General features: G+C 37.2%; 1 protein-coding gene across 5 annotated transcripts in view; it reads right to left on the bottom strand.

The window, feature by feature from the left end:
- Window positions 1-20897, bottom strand: part of wscd2 (WSC domain containing 2) — a 46630-nt gene that overhangs the window by 15648 nt on the left and 10085 nt on the right. For 2 of the 5 annotated variants that reach the window (XM_082170316.1, XM_082170317.1), the window contains 2 exons: window positions 6166-6280; window positions 3874-4754 (listed from right to left, as the gene is read on the bottom strand). In XM_082170316.1, the coding sequence (XP_082026442.1) occupies window positions 3874-4300 (427 nt within the window). In that variant the 5' untranslated portion in view covers window positions 4301-4754; window positions 6166-6280. Of the gene's footprint in view, window positions 1-3873; window positions 4755-6165; window positions 6281-18182; window positions 20877-20897 lie in introns of those variants that run through there. The other 3 variants (XM_082170318.1, XM_082170320.1, XM_082170319.1) reach the window with 2 other exon arrangements.

Raw genomic sequence — 20897 nt, 5'->3', positions numbered from 1 at the left:
GATATTAAAATACATTTAGGCTTAATATTAATAAATGTGTATTGTGCAATAAAGAAGTGCTCTAAATAAAGTTGAATTATAATATTTATTTCAGCAATTCTCATGCGATGTCAGTAAATATGTTAATGGTTTGTAGTATACTTAGTATGAAATAAATGTATTTTAAATACATTTTGGTATAGATTTTTTTTCACTAGGGTTACTCAGGCTTCTTTCAAAAACATTAAAAAAAAAAAATGTTTCCAACACCAAACTTGTTTAGAATAGTAGTGTAGTTGTCATAATAGTTATTGTTATAGTTTTCGTCCTTGATGTGAACGGACATGTAGGAATGATAATATCAAATGTTGATTTAAAAGTGATACTTGGAGTCTGTTAGTCAGCTGTTTGACAAGCAGTCAAAAAAAACCAAAAAAAAACATAGCGATGTATACATAGCTGGCATGTTTCAGCTTTCTACATCTAAGACCTTCAGCAAACACCATCAAACACACTTTCCAACTAAACCATGATGGAGGTCACATCATGTATATTTAATCACATCACCTCAAAGAAGAAGCTTTTATTTCAAAGATTAATGAACTGACTTGACAATTATTTACAGGAATATTGGGGACTTGAGAAAGTCAGAGCTTTCCCAGTTGCACATGGCTAACCCATAAATGAGAATAGTGTTAAACTTCATTAGGATAACCATAAAGGCTTTCATTGGGATCACTCAAATGAGATTTTATTAAATGTATAATTTTTTTTGTCTTTATTATAAAAATATATATTTCTGCTTATTCCATTAGTAAAAAAAAAAGAAGAAGAAATTATATCATACACTCTCTGATTTTAAGACTTGTGCCTACTGTTAAGCAAAAAGGATTTTTAGGAGAGATGAAGCATCTGCCAAAGGCTATGAACTAACAACAGCTCTCAAATGTGTTACTCTAGCGTTAGAAAAAACACACACACGCATTCATTATTTACTTCAACAGTCACCAAAAGGGCATCTCATTCCTCCAGCTTAGCATTTTAAAGACACAGGCGGTTTACCATACTCCACTGAGCTTAAACCATGGCCTTCATTCCATGACTGTCTGTGACAACTGACCAGTGACACGCATCTTGAAGGGCCAATCAGCTCGTTCTAATCAATAGCTGCGTTCTGCTTCACAGGGCACACAGTGTTCACTACACCCCGAGCACTTCATCTGACAAAAATAAACTAATCTGAAATGCCATGTACTGTAGCACTTGAGTCACACAGATTAGTACGATGATATAATATATGCATGTAAATAATTATAAATCATAATTCATATTTTATATACATTAAGTGTATGTGTGTGAGCGTGTAAAATAATAATTAATACAATTATTTACTATACTATAATACAAGAAATAATTTACAATATATTTAAGTACATTTAATTAATCACACTGTGCTTTATAACTGCAAACAGAAGCATAGAAACTGAAAGCATACCTGAGGTGAATTTAGCTTAATAAAAAAAATGTATCATATTTTTGAACTTCTTCATGAAGTTCTGAGGTGGTGTGCAATAAATGATGGGTAAATTTCACTCTCCATTTCCAGTGAAGTGATATCGGCATATACACCTGTTCCCTATGCTATTCGCAGTGCCCTTTCAAATTAAACGTGATATACAAGAAATTTCACCTAGGATGAGCGGATTTCCCTGTAAAGTCATTTTGCAGGGCAACATTGGGCAATTTAAACGTACTCAGTGTTTTTATATTACACATTTTCTCCTTTAAGACACTGAATTAATTATTTCTCCACTGAGAGTGTTTGAGGTTGCTATCATTGCAATGAGAACTGTGCTTTGTGGTTTGCGTCACGACAGAAGTGCAACATTAATCACCAAATGTGTCATGTCTGTGTGAGAACGTGTAAGGTATTCTGTTAAATAAAGCAATCCTGTGTATGAGAAAACCAGCATTGACAGCAGTGTGTAAAATGCTTAAGCAGAAAGACATTTGGCTACATTGGCAGGTGAGTGTCTTGGCTATGGTGGCGCACAAAAATAAATAAATAAATAAATATATATATATATATATATATATATATATATATATTAATCAGTGTTTTTGTCTTGTTTTAAAGTATAAATATCTGAACATCCTTTAAGCAAAAAGATACATTTACTTTTTTCCAGATGTTTAATTACAGGTTTTTACAAAATAGATATAAGATATAAAGTCTTGTTTAAACAGAAATGTCCATTTGTTTTACTGCTTTGGTAAAATCTAAAAACAATACATAATTTTCCTTCTCAAATAAATGTATCTTGTTTTAAAGGAGTCATGACATGTATTTTGTTTATTATTTGAATATGTTCCTTGAGGTTAAAAGGATTATTTTCAATCCCCGTTCTGCCCCTCTGTCTGAAATGATCTGTTTTTAAAGGGTCATGAATCTTAAAAACACATTTTTTGAGATATGATATGTACAGGCTACACGTCACTGAGAACACTAAAAGTACTCATAAATTGTATCATCAAGTAGAAAATGGTTATTTTTGCGTTTTTCTGAGCAATTTCGTTCTTCTGGGTTGAAAAGAAAAGTCAAAGCAACGTCACGGAATCTGAGGTAGAAGCGTGCTTTCGGAGTGTATGATTGGCTGAGGGCACGATTCTATGTCAGCCGGTCCTGAGCGCTTCTCTGCATTTATTCATGAGAAAGAGCTTTTTAACGGAGAATTGAAACAACTCGCGGAGCGCCGAGAGCGTTATCTGCGCGGAACGCCACAATGAGTTTAACAACGCCACAACGCGGATAATATAGTTCATATACGGACCGGAGCAAGAGTGTTTCAAGTTTATGGACATATTTCATACTCTAGTGCTCTAAACATGAAGCAGCACAGTGTATGAGTAAGTCTTCTTCAAATGAAATATATGTGCTAATAAGGACACTGACACAGCCGTACGTCTGATCATGAACATTGTGATGTAATGTTGTCAGATCCAATACAGCTGACTGCTTCATCCTTCTACAAAAGTTTCTTTCCGAACTCTCCATTACACTGTGCCTCGTTTACAAAACAAAATGCTCCGAACAAACATATAATCCTCTGACGTGATACAGGACACCATTAAAATGAGTCATGAACTTGTTTCTCACGCCGAGATCCTTCTGAAGTCTGTACAAGATGCAAATTAGCTTTTTAAACTGGACATGTCAAAGCGAACGTTCTTTCACTCTTCCATTTTTCCTGTCGACAGACTTAAGCGTGTGGAGTATGTCAGAAAGTGAACGCGCTTCTGTATAATGTATCCAGTCTTGACAGCGTCAGTGTTTATAATGGGCTCTGTTAGCTTTTGTCGCGACGTGACACAACGCTCACATCCAGTGTAGGCACGTCAGACATTGGGCGGGGCCTAGAGTGCGATGATGTATAACTATTCATCAATGTCTTGCTCTGGGGGCAGTCATACACAAATGTATTTACCCGTGTGACATCACAGATATAAAAATTTGCCGTTTTTGGAGCTTGATTAAATAAACACTTTGTTTAAAATAAGGAAGATGTTATAAGCTATGAAACTTGCAGGATGTTTTAATGGTACAAAGACCTTTTTATATTAGGTATACAAAAGATTAAGGATGTTGAAATATTTTTACTGAAAACAAGACAAAGATATCGATAGTGAAATTTATTTTTTTTGTAGTGTAGAATTAATCAGGTTGAACTAGTATAGAAATACATTGCTACTGGTTTGTCCAAAAGTCTTTCTATACATTGTTCTCTAAGTTTTGGTTAACATCAGGTCAACCAAACTGGTCAGGATGGTCTGTCTATTTCAGAAGTTAAAACAGATGTTACATTTTTGGTGCCATAGTGAGGGAAATGTTCCTACCTCTCCCATCATCCATCTCTTTGGTGGTTCTTCCTTTGGCTCCATGGCTCCAACTGCTGGTATGATCGACTCCTCTTCCGGCCCACTCCGGTGCATCCTGTGCTCTATTTTCCTTCATCCATGGTGGTCCAAATCTCCGGGGGGCTCTCTGTGTTTCCTTAAACACCCTCCTCAGGAGCACCAGACCATCAGAGGTAGAGCTCCCACCACCTGTGCCGCCCCCACCTTCGGATATAAGTGGGTCACGGCCGCTTCCAGAGGCGCTAGTGGTGGAAGTATCGCTGGAGAAGCCGGAGTGGAGAAAAACAAGGCTGCCAGCAGTGAGGTAGAGGAGGATGAAGGTGAAAAAGCGTACCGGTTTACGCCGGAAATAGCGGTGGATCTTCAGCAGCGTTCTGGCCATGATGGGCTCTCGAGCCACACGCATTGGCCTTTGAAGTTGCACAGAAACATATAAAATCAGAGACAGCACCTTCCTAAAACGTTCATTGTACTGCGAGTCCCTTTGAACCACTAAAACGATTACCTAACTCGGAAACAGTAGTTGTAAAGGTGACGGTACTGATGTTTAACACAGTTTGTCCATCTGTTACGGACCTGAAGACACTTCCCCAGCTTTCCTCTGCGGCAGTATCCAGGAATGCCGTGTGTCCGGTGTCTTTCTATGTCCTCAAAGAGACAGCGATAGAAGAGAACGGTGCTACAGCAGGGGCCATGTTGTGAAAGACGAGTGGCGGTGAAGACTGAAAGATGATATTGCCGTGGCGACGCTTTCACTCCTGTTATCGGACTCTCGCTCTCCAGAGGCCTTGTTTCTCACCAAGCTGTCCGTCAATCAAAAGCAGCGCTGATTCATTCGTGACTCAGTCCTCACTCACAGACTGAAAAACATAACATGACAGATACTGAAAAAGAAGTAAATACTGATGAGGTCTCTGAGCAAAGAAAAGCACTATATCTGAAAGCGATTAAGGGCATAGAGCTAGAATTCAATAACACAATGCAGCAGATTCATGAACACCCAAACCATCAAACACAGAAGCGAGACACTTTTAAGTGCCAGGCTCTGCAGTGAGCAGAAATGTGCCAACAAGAGCCTGTACACATTTACGCAACAGCTACACTGAAAAAGACAGAGACGGGTCATGTCTTAATTATGTCCAAAAGCTGTTTGGCTTGAGGATGTTTGTCTTTTTACAGATATTTCCAGACGACAAGGCTGATATTTAGAATTAAAATGTTCATCTTGTGATTTAAAGAACATCTTTAGGACATTAAAAGAGTCGTTTAAAATGCATTTGTTCTTCTGTTGATCTCTTCTTTTCTCGTAATAAAACTACATCACATCACTCAGAGATACACAGTGCCAAAAACTCATTAATTTGCTTCACAGAATGAAACAACCAAAAATGTGTTTCACACAGAGGAAAATAATTATGTGTCACAATGATGTCACAATCTAGTTTCTTAGCACAATATTAAGTAATAAGTAGCTTCCCGAACACTGCAATTTTCCAAATAATATTTTTCAAATTTTTCTAATAAGAGAAAAAATGCAAATGGTGCGTATTCAGATTTTAATAAGTCAAGTCTATTTTTCATACCCATTAGAAAACCTGAAAACATTTACATTAAAAGCATTTTTTAAAACAATGAAAGGCAATTTTTTTTGAGAAATTGACCAAATGTATGAAGGGAAAATGAATTGGCATTTTGTTTTAACCATAAACCTCACAAAAACTGTTAGATTTAAAAACAAGACTTCCTGTGTACATTTGTGAATTTTATAAAATATCTACAGTATCTTGTTTAAAGGATTTTTAGATATTTATTGAAAATGTACTCGAGAAACAAAACTGGTATAAAGACTTTGTATTTAGAAATCCATTTGGACATTTTTTGTACCATAAATCTGAATGTAGTCAAAACACAGTGAGGTAACTGCTAACTAAAAACAAGTCTTATTATCTGACACAATTTTTCTTCATTAGTAAATGAACTAGTTTAGATTTTTTTACTATAAAAAAATAAAATAATAATAATAATAATTTTAGTGAATAACTTGTAGAGCAAAACAGGATGGAAGTAGTCCATTCCAGTTCTCTCAAAGACCCCAGTGTCCACAGTGGGCAAAAACATTCAGACAGAGTGTTTAAACAAGCAGTCATAATCAGCCTCATTCCGAGGGTAACGGAAATTTCCGTAGCTAACATCTCGCTACAGACTTTGCGTGAATGTGCATGTGAGTGTGTGTGTGTGTTTGGGCACACAATGACCCAATGTCACCGTTACCTGACCCTTGGGCTCCCACCTGCTGCAGTCAGAGCGGAGTCAGGCTGATGTTATCGTGACAACATTCTAAACCAGCAGCACACAGACTTCATTCAGCGTAGATATAGCTCAGTTCCTACAGAGAGGGGAGGGAAAGAGAGGGAAAATTCATTTAAATTCATGTTGCACACCAGGGTGTCAAGGATTTCACTTAGTGTAAGCTCTTTTTTTTATTTGCCTTAAGCACATGTTTTTTTACTTTGTAGACCCAGTCCTTTAAAAGTGCTTGTAAATGTGTGTGTGTGTGTGTGTGTGTGTGTGTGTGTGTGTGTGTGTGTGTGTGTGTGTGTGTGTGTGTGTGTGTGTGTGTGTGTGTGTGTGTGTGTGTGTGTGTGTTTTCTTGTGGTAAAACTCATGACTTCTTGGAGACATATGGGCGTCTGTTAGTGTGACATAGTAAAGAGCGCAGATCAATTAAAATAAAGACACTAATAATAAATTATTAGATCTACAATCAAAAGCATTGAGGCCCCCGATATAAAGTACACTGGCCCACAAAAGTCACAGTTAAAATATATGAATGTTATCGCATTCAATAACAAAATATCAAAACAAATGCCATTTATTTTATTTTAAAGCAAGATACTGTAATTCAGAGCAGGCACACTTTTCAAGCAAAACATTTCACAAAAATAAATTTGTTAGGTTTTACAGTAAATTACAAAACAGATAGACTAATAAAAAATGAAGACAAAAATATTAGATTTTCTCACTGTTAAACATTAATGGAACATGTTCATAGTTCATTCTTTATATTTAACCTTAACACTGATATCTACACACATCATTATTAACTTGGAGGACCTTCTCAGGGTAGTAGGATATTTAAAAATGGAAAAAAGTGGTTTGGCCTATTCTTTGAAGTTTGACCGGATTGGCGTTCTTTGATGGATATTTTTCACATTCACACCAAATAAGCTGAAAAAGGTTCAGTAGGAGAGACTCGTGGCCAGACCATGTCAGAATGAATCTTGGCTTGCTTGAGTTAAGGGCTATGACCTCAGGTTTCAGTCCACAGGCTTTTCCATAAATACCCACTCCATTACTGCTAGAGGAGGCAAGCCACTGCGCATCAGCACACAGAGCGCCACAGTGCCATTACAGGCCCTTCCTGCACATGCCCAACTGTAAATAAAAAAATACCACTGCTCCTGTGGGACCACCCACGCTGTCACTGTCGCATACAGACTGTAAACCTTCAGCTTAACTTAAGTCTTTAAACAAGTGCAAAACTCTTTGTTTTCCTATTTGACTGATTGCGCAATAGAAGTAATAAAGTCTCTGGGGTCAGGTGGGGAAAGTCCATGGATGTGTTTTCACACTCTCCATGCACCCAAGCAGTTCACACAATGAGGAATTGTATTTTGGGTTTTGTTTTCACATGCTAAACTGTCAGAAAATTAAAAAATGTCAAAAATAAAAAAACTACCCCAAAATCACAACATTTACAGTAAATTAAAGAAACATTTCCTTGAGGAAAACACATTTTTGATAAAGCAACAACAAATGTTTCCTATCATAATTGATGTAAGTGACTCTCTCCACGTGTGATTGTGGTTTGGCAGGTTCTGTAAAGAATACAGATGGATGTCAGCAAGTTGTCAAGAGATGTGGTTATCTACCAGTGTTACAGGAGAGTGGGTGGGGCACATTTTGGTTTGCATATTCTGAATTTTAATACTACGTGGACATTAATGGACACATGTACTGATTACTGGACTTAGTTTTTGCCTGGTGAATGGGTGGAAAATAAAACTTGCCTAAGTGGACTCTTTTGACTTGGACCAATAAGTCACCATCTAGCAACCACCAAAAACACCTTATTAGTGGTCGACCGATATTGGTTTTTTTATTGTTGATGGGTGGTCAAGGGTGGTCTATGGCCGATATAAAGGGGGGGGGGGACAGCACAGAGAAAAATGAATATGACAGATTTTCCAACTGGATATTGTGCAACAGAGTTTGAAATCAAAAGTTTAAAAAGTTTGTCGATTGTGCGTCTCCTGTCCGCATTAAATTTGCATGGACCGACCGTCACACACAAAGTAACAAGCGTTCACGCAGACTATAAATGCACACTTCAGAAGATCTCACAGCTGAATTCCACGAAGTCTGCAAGGTTTGTGAAATTAAATGTTAATTGGATATTCAAATATTTGTTTAAAGGGACCGTCATCGGAAGGAAAAATGTACTTTTATATGGTGTTTGCATATAAATGTGTCTTTGTAGTGTGTGGACACAACCACCATTCAATGAAAAAAATCCATTCACTCCTTTTTTTTTTATCCTCAAAAAGCCTAAACACTCTCAGTAATCAAGCCGTTTGGATTTTCTGAGCAATATGATGTCATATTGCTCATGCTCCGCCCACGACCACTGATGGACTGTCCCGTATTAGCATATTTCCGCCCTCAGCCATTTGTATACTGTCCACCAGGTAGGTTGCCAAGGCAGCACTTTACGTATCTAGTGTCGACACCCCCCACAGAAGAGAGGGGTGGGGTGAGCAGTTGCTCATTATCATTTAAAGAGACATGCACCGAAACGGGTCGCTGTGAACAGAGCTGTTTTTGAAGAGGTGAAAGGATGCTGTTTTACACAACCATTGAGGAATTTTAAGCAAAGTATGTTACAAACTTTACATGAAGACCCTAAAGAATCATACCAACTTGTGGAAAATGGGCATCCGATGACCCCTTTAAAGATAGGGTAGGCAATTTCGGAGGGGCTAGCAATAGCAAGTTAGCTTCGAAAGCATACGATCCAACCCTCCCTTCAGAGTGTCTCCAAACCCACGCCTCCTTCAAAACACATGACGCGCACAGCAGATTCTGCAAAGCGTCACGAGAGATGTCTTTAAATTACCTCATGTCTCAAACCACATAACATTACAATAATAATGAACGTTAACAACTTACAGAGCTCTTACTTGTACCACATGACTGCTGCAGATTAATTTCGGTGTTGATAGTGTTGACATAGAAACGCATAAATCCAAGTCCAAGGATGTGAACAGCTCCGGGCAGAACGTCACAGGTTTCCATCTCGTAATTACAGTTACGACATAGCATGAATGCAGCATAAGAATGCAATGATTGGACGAACATTGTTTGGTCCTGAGACTCTCACAGAAAATATATGTAAATTTTTTTTATATTTAGACCACTTCTATTATTGATCGCTATCAGGAAGTGAAGAGTTTCAACCATTATAACAAAAAGTTTTTATAAAAAAAATTGCCTACCCTACCCTTAAATGACATAATTGGTCCTGTCCCAAATGGTACTCTAAGCACTCGCGTCTTCATACGAATACGCACTTTCGTGAAGTAATGTCCCTTTGACTATCGGGAAGAAGTCTGCTGCGTAGCTCGCATCAGTGCGGACTCTGCAAAAGTGCACATCAAGGGCGCATATCGACCACTCGCGAGCACCCTTCCTTTAACCTAAAATGACAAATGGGACAACCCTATGGTCTCATGGACTTAACGGACACATGCACACAGCAGCCAATGTAAGTTCACAAGACCGAAAGTGCAGTGTGCCATTTGGGACAGGACCAATGTGTATTTGCTGAATGCTAATAGTAAATGAAAAAGTATAGTGTTTGACTTTCTATTACTAACAATATAGAAGCAAATGCTATAATACTTTTGTTTTAATGCCATTTACTTTCTTTGTTTAATAACGTATTAGACAGAACTGTTAAACAGAAATGGTGAACTAATGAAGATGGAGAATGGGAGTGCTGTGAGTTAAGGCGCTGGTGTTCTCAGTGCTGTCAAAATAAAAGTCCCCTTTCCAACACATTGGCCAAACTGAAAAACGTATCGGCTAGTGCCAAATGCCATATATCGGCTGATATATCTGCCTTGGCAATATATCATTTGTCCACTACATCTTATCAAGTCAACACTAGACTCATGGATGAGATTTTTGCAATGCACCACTTACATTCACTAGAAAACATCATTTAGTTTTATGTTGTAGCCGTTTTTATTCATTTTAAAATCATTATATTTTCGCCATTAAACCTTTAAATGACAACAGGAAATTGTGATTGCTGAAATAACCATCATGACACACTACATAAGCTGATTCTTCTGACTGACAGAAGGGAAATGTATTTATTTAGGATTTATTTTGTAGTAGAGATTAACATTATTCTGAGCACACATGAAACTATCTTTAGTTGAGTAAAAAGCAGACATTCCCCAATCCCTGGCAATAGTTCAGAGCGGGACCTCATGTAGTGTGTTAAAAATGACAGCATCAGCATTTCCCCATTAAAGTGCCATGACCCCAGAACCACAGGGGCCCTTCTCTCTGTCTCTCTCTCACTCTGCCTCCTCGTGTTTTCTTTGTTCAGCAGCTATGGCTTTCACTTCAGATTAAAGGCTGAATTCCACAGCTACCGTAATGATGTTTACAATAGAATCTACAGGCCGCAAGATCTTGCCACAGACCAGCATTTTTCAAACTTTGACAAGCACTTACATTTGCAATGAATGCCCAAGTGATCTACTTAATATTGCCTTTGTGTATTTACTATCACATTTCAACATATCAGACCATATTTAAGTTACTATATGTCATTTTATTTGATATACCACAGATGCGCCATGCCTTCGCCTACACAGGTGAAATTGTCAGCTCATCAGCAGAAAGAGTGTTTATATAGCGTGTATTTTGTGCACAGAATAAAAACATCCAAACAATAAAACATGATTTTATAAAAATGAATCCAGGATCTTGAGCAGCTTGTTTATTTTATACAGCATAACAATAAATACATTTATAGTATAAAGTGATTTCACCAAGTAATTTAAAATGTGAAAGTCATTTCCAGTCATAAGGCTAGATATTGGCTTAAGGAGTTTACTTTATGCATATGTTCAACAATTAATAGTTTAAAATGTAAATTTTATCAATAGGACAAAGAACTAAAACTAGGGCAAACAGTAAAGTTTGGCAAACTACTTTTATCTCGTTGTTTCAGCTGATATTTTCCCTGCACTGTGTCCATAGGTTACAGAAAACAGTGCACAGAAAATGAGTGCAGCGTCTCGGTGCGAGCAGAATATGCCACATATAAAACATTGAGGCAGTAGTGTGCAAGACGGCTTCCCTGGTTACTGTTAATTCATTAATTAAAAATACATTTATTTTAATGGAAAGGACTTAACTAGTCTCTTTACTTTGTTAGGAACATGACCCCAACCTACACCCATGAGCTGCACTTGACATCATATCTCTTGACTGGATAAGTTACATGGCTAAAGCCTGTTTTAGGCACACAAAGGCAGCCTCACCCTGCTGTTTTCATGCCAGTCATTTTAATTAGAGGGATGTCTGATCTCTTAGCATGTGCCTGTTACTGGCTCTATGCCCAACTGCAATTAATTACTGGTGTGCCTGCTCAAACGACCTGGCAGCCACAAAACAATTTCTCAGTGAGAATCTGCAGGGATTTCCACTCCTCCGTTTGATCCTGCTACTAGGGTTTACATGCCACTTAAGGCCATTTTCCTGGGTGTAGCAGGTGAGAGAAGTGGGTTATCTGAGCGCTCAAGACAACCTCTTTGAGATCTTGACAAGTGTGTCTTTTCCCAATACCGTATACGAACTCCTTGTGTGCACTTGAGTTCAGAAAATGGTTTCATACTCTGATGTCAGACTCCCCAACAAGCAATTTTGCATTTAAAAGACGTCTAATTGCCGTCCAAACACAGCCCAGACGTCTAGGCCAGTGGTTCTCAAAACCTCTTCAGCGGACCGAAACTCAAGCTGCTATTGTGAACTCGCCACTCCGCTGCTCTGCGTGTTCCAGTGAAAAGACGAACAAGAAGCTGAGCTTGTGACGTGAGGCGCTGTCAAAAGCAGTCATACATTTGCGCTGTATTGTTTATTTAAATTAAAAGTTAAGTTCTGTATTATTATTCTCTCTTATTGTTATATGAAATAATGAAGTGAAACTATTGCAGGTATTTTTCATTGCATTTTTTTTTATCTTTCCGTTTTTATTAAAGATTTTTTTAAAGGTTTAAGGGGGGAGCGATGAAAAAAGTTTGAGAACCACTGGCCTAGGCTAAAACAAGGCAAAATTTGGGCTGTCAGTGAAAATTGAATAGACGTCTAACCATAGCTCAAGAATAGACACACAGGCTACGCATAGAATATGTCAAAGAAATGAAACCAAACACCTTGTAATCACTGTTGACTTTGCTTACATGATGGAATATCATACATCTCGCAAGTTATTTTTGGCCAAAAATTACATGTATCCAAATTCAAGGTTATTTTGGCTAGAATTGGGTTACTAATAGCCGGACAATATCGGGTCTATAGTTAAAGGTGTAGTCCGTAAGAATGATAGCTAGTGGTCGAAATCGGTACTGCAGGCCAAATTCAAAATATTGGAGATCGTTGTTTCCCTCTCCCCCTCCACTTCAGACACGACGCTCACGCGGGTTGCCAGTTTGAGGACACACAACAGGAACGAGCACAATTGACAATGAAAGCCGAGGAGACTAACAAGTTGATGAGTTGATTTATTCGCGTTTTAATATGCTCTCGTTCATAGAGATTTTTAGATGGATACCGAGGCTTTTAAGGTTGGGTAGAATCTGCAATCTCTGACCCAGTTTGTTTGCTGGCTACAATAAGCTGTGTTTCCTGCCAGCTGGCATCCCGGGGTGTCGAAATACTATTGGGTGAACTAGCAGTGGGCGAGATCACACAGACAAAAACATAAACAGACATTCCAACACGGAACGCACATTTCAAAGTAAAATAACTGGCTGTAGAAGTGTTTTACAGAGAAACGAGTATGTGAACTCAGCATGTTTCCTAGATATCTGCAAACATATTATGGTATTTGTATGCTTTGGAAAAAGTTTGTATGCGAGTGAAAAAGTTACAGTACCTTTAACAGTTAACCTAGGCGGTGAAATGACGGCTATTGCTTGCTGGGTCAGGTCTCCACCAAAACTAAAAAATTATAAATGTTTTAATTATCTAAACAGTTTTTCTATTGCACTTAGCCTTCTGAAAATACATAAAGCTCAAAACAAAACCTAAAAATAACAGTGAAATACTGTACATGTCATGAAAACATGGCATTAAAACTGCATGGTAGGAAATGAGATATAGCTGATTTAACCCTAAAAATAGGCATCTAGACAAAAAGAGGAAATATATATTATAATGTATTAGACCGCAAACGTAAGGGAATATCTAAGTCTAATTGTATCTCCATTGTGCTGACACTGAGAAGCTATTTCAATCAAAATGTCTAACATCAGCTAATAGTGACTGTAATGCTTCTATGGCCAGCACAATAAGAGCATTGGGTTTTACAGTGAAGCTTAAACTGAGGGATTGGAGAGAAGTGCCTCATTGTAATCTTTATAATATTACATAGTCCATTACCCTCAATCCTCATGCTTTTATTCATCTGGGGAAACAGAAGGAGGTATGGACAGAGTGAAACGGAGCCAACAAAAATAGGTTGAAAGAACAGTAATCCCATCACATATGTGCTGTACAATAGCACTGATCTTGCTCATGATATTCCATACTGTATGTGCATTTGGCAATGCTTGTTTTTCCTCAGATCCACTCACTTTATGAGTCCTGCATCTTGTATTAAAACGTGTGTAGAGTTCATCAACTGTTGGGAGGCTGTACAGCTTTTTTTCTTCTTTTTTTAAAGGATTCACATTTCTATAGTTTGAGCACTAAAGAATAACAAAAAGAGTTTAGCCACATCTACAAAAAAGATACACTGAACAAGCCAATGTGCTAAAGTAACTACATTTGGCTAGCATTATGTAAAAAAAAAAAAAAAAGACAATTTCTTTGAACTGCTAGAAGAGGACTTTAAGAATCTGAGACATTTTTATTGCAATATTGTTCTGAAATGTTTGCGACAATGTCCATTGTGAAAAGCTATATATAATTGTAAACCTAAGGTTATACTTACAGATGAAAAAGGTACTTACTGCACCTGCATCAGTTTATTATTTCACAATCAACAATGTAATCACATTTGTAGCTTAATTTTTTTTGTGCTACATATAGCTTTCAAATGTTTGTTTTTATTCAGAAAGGATGCATTAAAAGACATTTATAATGTTACAAAAAAAATCCATCCTGAAAGAAAATGTATCACAATTTCCAAATAAATATTTAAGAGTATAACTGTTTTTAATGTTGCTAATAATAAGAATGTTCCTTATGTTTCTTAATTGATGTTTCTTGATTAATGTTTCTTGATCACCAAATCATCATATCAGAATGATTTCTGAAGGATCATATGACACTGAAGACTGGAGTAATGGCTGCTGAAAATTGAGCTTTGTCATCACAGGAATACATTTCTTTCATATAATATGATCAAATAAATAAAAACAGTTATTTTAAATTGTAATAATATTTCACGATATTACTGTTTTTACCGTATTTGAGCAGACAAATGCAGCCTTGGTAAGCATAGGAGACTTCTCTTAAAAAAATTGGTATGAAACTGTCTGCGTCATGCTGTCGCGAGTTGTTGTACACCAGTAAGCGCACAAATACGAATAAATAAGGTATTTAATTCAAAAGCACTCATGGAAACGAACTTATAATACCACAAACAATACCACAACATTGACGTAGACAGAACAAAGAACAGAACGAACACAGGGTGTAAATACACAAGGACAAACAAGTTAATTAACAACAGCTGATCAGGGGTGCGTTTCCTTAAAGCATTGTTAGCCAACTATGGTCGCAAGTTTAATTGAATTGTGTTGGTAACGACAGAACTTGCGACCATAGTTGGCTTCGAGAAACACACCCCAGAATAATAATCAAAGCTGAGAAACTGGGTCAAACAGGCAGACAAGGAAGACAGAACCAAAACACAAAGAAACATGACCAAAACAGAACAGAACTCTTGACAAGGTGAACTTTGTCAATCTATCTAAAAGGCCTAGCAAATAGAGCTTTTAATGCTTTTTATTTCTTAGACGTCTGCAGGCAGAAAAATAAGCAAATAAATCTAGAAATATCTGACTCATTGCATGATTGCTATGCATCCAAGTAATTCAAAAATTACTGACCTGAAACTTTCAAGCTATTCCAATCAAGATAATGAGCATTGAACTGATTCGATGTTTTGCTGTTATTCTCATTAAACCCCATATATTCAATGACGCCTCACATAAGCATGGACTGGCCTTAAAGGTAACACATTACAATCAGGTCTCAGTTGGTAACATTAGTTAGTTAACTACATTAATTAACAAACAAACAAATCTACAGCATTTATTAATCTTAGTTATTGTTCATCTCAACATATACTAATGTTGAGGATCAAACCTTGTATCTGTTAACAATAGTTAATGCACTGTGAATTAACATGAACATGAATATTAACATTAAGTAAGGGATAATGTACATCCAGCCGGTTGTTATCTCAGAATAAACCCCCGACAGGGTGATGAGGAACCCGACGAGAAACGGAGGGGTCTTGCATCAGCCTGATTGAAGTCTAAATATTTGCAAAACTTCCGCAGAGAGAGCAGTTGCTAGCGCGCCAAGTTTAAACTAGACGGACATTTAAGGGATACGGTATACAGTCATACCACTTATTACTCAGAATTTAGCCACATAAATAATTATGGGCATAAGAGATACTGATTTCAGATTAAACTGTTTTAAAATCGCACCTGTTTGTTATGATACAAGAGAGAGCGAGGTCATGATACTGGATGGCATAATTAAATAACTGTACACAAAATATTGATTCGAGTTTTAATGCTATTAGCTCACAAAAAGCAAAACTTCCACGAAGGAAAAACGTTCCTAGCCAGCGCTGCTGACTTCAGTAACCCGGATGAGCCTGTGTTATCTGTTTTCAGCGGTTGTTATCGAGGAATAACATACCACTGCATGGCGCGATTGACCAATCAGAATCAAGCATTCCACAGAGCCGTGTAATAACAAAGGTTAATAAATGCTGTAAGAATGTTGCTCAGTGTTAGTTGATGTTAGTTAATTCATTCACAGTTAACGAATGAGACCTTATTGTAAAGTGTTCACAATGTATTATTAAATGTTGAAATTAAAATTAACAAAGATTCTTAAATACTGTAAATTTCATTGTTAATTCATTAACTAATGTAGTTAACTAATTTTAACAAAATGAAACATTATTGTAAAGTATTGCCGCCTTAAACATTTTATAACGACTGCCCGTGGACTGTTTTTTTTACCATATTTATTACTGCAATTCATATCAGTCAAACAACACATTTAGCTCCTAGAACAAACATTGTTTTTATTACAGAGACTGATGCAAGCTGATTCGATGTACAGGAAAAACATCAAGAGATAAGCTGAATAAGGCAACTCAAGCAGTAACAGTCACATGCACACACTCACAGCAGAGTTCACTATGGCTGTGTTTCCTGTGTCACCTTTGGTCAACAGCATCATTAATTAACTTAGAGGAACAGTCTGTTTTTCCACACTATAGCCAAGCCGGAAAAACGCTTCACAGATCTTTCCTCAGGAGTGTGGCTCTCCCTTCCTGGACGCTGTTCCCAACCCCCGGCGATTTCCCGCTTTATTTACAACACATCACATACAAAATGACTGTATTCTTTTTTTAATGGGTTAACAAAAGCTCACTTGGGTGTAATTTGGACCTCATATTCTTATATAGGGATCATAAACCCTTGGGACACAGTAATATCACAAAATCAAAGCACCAAATACAAACACACAAGCCTGCCCATCTACTTCAATCTGCCACACGCTGACCTAAGCATATCTGAGCAAAAGAGGGAGAGGGAGAGGGATCAACAGGCCAGTAATATAAAAATATTTTTGAGCCTGGCCAGGATGGATTTTGTTATCTGACTAATGTCAGTCAAACACCCACCCACACAGACCACCAGATCAGAGCCAAGAACCTTCTGCCTTGATACAGATCAATTCACAGCATAACGCCAGTGCAATCTTCTGCTAAACAAAAACAAATCAATGAACAAATCCCAAGTCAAATTCAACTCAGATCAACTAAGTTCTAAATTACTTCAAAAACAAACTTATATTTTTACATACTTTTTTAAAAAAATATTCAATATGTCCCACACATACCTGCTGCATAATTTAATACAGAAAAAAAAAAACAGAAAAAAAACAGCTGTCAACATGATTCCGATAAAAAAGTATTTTCTATGCATATAATAAATATCTATAAATTATTATTTAAAATTATATAAAAATATTATAAATAGATAATATACAAAAATTACTAAATTAACATTAGTAAAAACGAAATAAAGTTGAGACATTAGGTCTGATAACAACTAAGCATGTAAATAATGTTTACATTATGTAATTGGTTAATCAAAAAAAAAACTAATTATTTAAATGGTACTGTAAATAAGCCTAAGACACAAAGAAGTAAAATGTGACATCTAAACTTTACAGTAAACTGACTGTGAGACACTATAATCCTGTCTGTCTTTTGCTCCTAAAGCCTCTTAGTCTAGACTGACTCCTCTCAAAAGGTGAGAGAAAACCAGACTCAACCCTGATAAATAACCAAATCTCCCCCTCAAGCAAATGATGAAGATAGCAAAGTGTTTTCTTATAAAAATTCTAAGATTTCATTACAATTGTAGGGGCGGAAATACATTGGTACACCAATTGCTGATTTCAGGTATGCAGCTGAATTTTCACACAAAAACTTGCAATATTAGTCATTATTTTCTCACCTCCCACCCAAATGATTTCCTTGCCCATTGAAAAGAGAAGAGAAGAGAAGAGAAGAGAAGAGAAGAGAAGAGAAGAGAAGAGAAGAGAAGAGAAGAGAAGAGAAGAGAAGAGAAGAGAAGAGAAGAGAAGAGAAGAGAAGAGAAGAGAAGAGAAGAGAAGAGAAGAGAAGAGAGGATTGGCTTGCTAGTATTTAAGTGCAATACCGTTCATTTCAGCTAGAGCTCTAGTTGGGTTAGTCTCATTAGAGCAATGGAACAGCAGGAGGAACACATAATTCGGCTCTTGATGTGTGTCAGGAGAGCACTGTCTTTCAAATCCTTCCTGAGTTGAGAGACTAGGAGAGAGAGAGACAGAGAACCAAGAAACCAATAAAGAAGGTTTTACTGAGTCTTTCCATGTTAAGGGGAAAGTTCACCCAAAAATGTCATCATTCACTCACTTTCATGTCTTTCCAAACCTGTATGACTTTTTCTTTTGTGCAATACAAAAGGATAAATTCTGTACTGGTCTTTTTCCATGCAGTTACAATGAACAGAAACTGAAGCTGTCAAACTTCAAAAGGACACAAAAGCACTATAAATATATCATAAAAGTGGTCTATATGAAAACCATATGATTTTTGTGTGTCACTGTTCACCGAAAATCAGATGACATTGCTCTACCTCTTCTTGACCATTGAGAGAAGTAGCCATTTCCAATTCATGGACAAATTATTCTTTTGAGTGATCTGATTGTTCTTTGAGTCTGATTCACAAATGGCTTGTTCACAAATCAGACTGAACAAGCCATTTCTAGCCTTTCATCAGTACTTACTGAGTGTCTGAGTCATTCTCAAGCTGCACATGTAATAAAGAGCTGCTTCATCGCTGACAAACGATAGAAGACATTTGCCCGGTCTTTTTTCTACAAATATCCACCTTGAGTGCTCTTTTTGTTTTCTGTATTATAAAACATCCTGTTACTATTATGGTGTGAGAAACCGCTCTAAACGATGAATCAATCTGAATCGCAAAAAAACATTTTTTTTACCTTAAAACCGTTTGACAGATTAGATCAAAAGCTTGATTCATTCACAATCTGGCATCATTAGTTCTAAAAAGCTGATAATTGTTTAAATATTATCAGAGAAAATTATTTTTTACAGGATTTTTCAGCAATATTTTACCAGGGCATAGCGTCATTTCATAGCAAAATATTCCAAGCTGGACAATGACACTATTTTCTTCTAAAGTTGCTGTACTCAATGGAAATCTGGTTTGAAACAATCTGTATTGTAAAAAGTGACTTGACTTGAAATAATTTTGTCAGATAAATACCTTGATGATCAACTCCTTATGAATAAGAGTAAAATTATGTAATTCTTAGAATTTTGACAGACTGAAGACTAAAATTTTACTCTGAGTGGCTTTGTACATACGGTCCGAGGTCTCAGTGGGCAAGATTATCAATTAACTACAATATACATTTTGAAGTATTTGAATACATAGAATCCACTTCTATGGTACTTTTATGATGCTATTGCAACCTATTTTGAAACTTGAAAGCACCCAATTCATTTGAACTGCATGGGAAAGAGGGACCAGCACATTCTTTAGAATATCCATTTTTGTATTCCACAGAAAAAAGGGCATCAAACAGATTTGAAATGACATGAGGGTGATACAATTCTTTTGTCAATTATTCCTTTAATTGATGAAGAGTCAGGGACAAAAAAAACAGGAAAAAAATCAGTGCTGGAAGGCTACACGTGGCTTGCGTACATGCACACAAAAAGACGCCTGTCAGCGCCTGTGAGTGGGTGTGTGCTGCAAATGTCCTTGTTGCCGAGCGCCCGCATGCAGCACTGAAGTTTCCGTTCTTCCTTTCAGAAACCATTCTGAATATGAATAAAAAATGAGCTGAGAGTGCAAGAGGAAAAGAGACTACGAAAGAGAGCGAGAGCAAGACAAAGAGCTGGCGAGTCTTGAGAGGGTGGGCGGAAGATAAATTGCAGAAGTAGGGTGAACTACGAGATGAACGGAAGAACACAAACGGGAGGGGCGAACAAGAAGAAAGGTGCCTGCATGAGAAAGAAAAGACTGCGTGTTTATAATAATCTGCTGCAGAAATATATTAATACATTAGCTGGGGCGAAGAAAACCTCCATCATCATGAAGTCCGGTTGTCAGATCCGACCTGTGTGAAGCAGACTTTGGCCATTTTGACTGATTACACGGCCTCTATCCTGAGCTGTGTTTATTCAGCAGGTTTATTCAACAATGGTGAAACGATAAGATTCCTCTGTTGACAGAATAACTGCACATCACAATTGTTCGTACCCATTACGTCACTAAAAGTCAGACCCCCCACCACCACCATGATATGCAGGAATAGATGTTGACATTCCTAATGTGCCTGACAGCATTGTTTAAGCTCTCCTCTTTGGCAGGAGCAAAGTGTTTGATGATTTGTCCAAAGTAAACACATTCTACAGAGATATGAGAAATGCCTCATGCCAGTGTAAGTGAAGACTGACTCATTAGACCACAGACACCACTGCCACCACAGAGGTTTACTTTTTTTGTAGTCTCAATAGAGTAAATCTAAAATCCTGTTTATAAAACACTGTGTTAATGCTGTTAAACAGAGTGCTACTGACTGTTATTTGTACATGGTGACAAGGGATGAAAGCAGTCCCGACTGAAGGATGAGCTGTGCAGGATGAGTTTAATATTTTCCCTCAATCTTAACGTAGCCTTTCTTTATGAATAAGGACTGATAATGGCAAGGGCAAATTTGGGGGGCTTAAAGGGATAGTTCACCCAAAAATGAAAATTCTGTCATTATTTACTCATCCTTGTGTCGTTCCAAACCTGTAAGACTTTCTTTCATCTTTGGAACACAAATGAAGATCTTTTTTTTTATAAAGTTCTACGCAA

This window comes from Leuciscus leuciscus (genome assembly GCF_965113295.1).
Source record: "Leuciscus leuciscus genome assembly, chromosome: 5".
Taxonomy (NCBI): Eukaryota; Metazoa; Chordata; class Actinopteri; order Cypriniformes; family Leuciscidae; genus Leuciscus; species Leuciscus leuciscus.
This window is presented reverse-complemented; position numbering and strand designations above follow the sequence as displayed.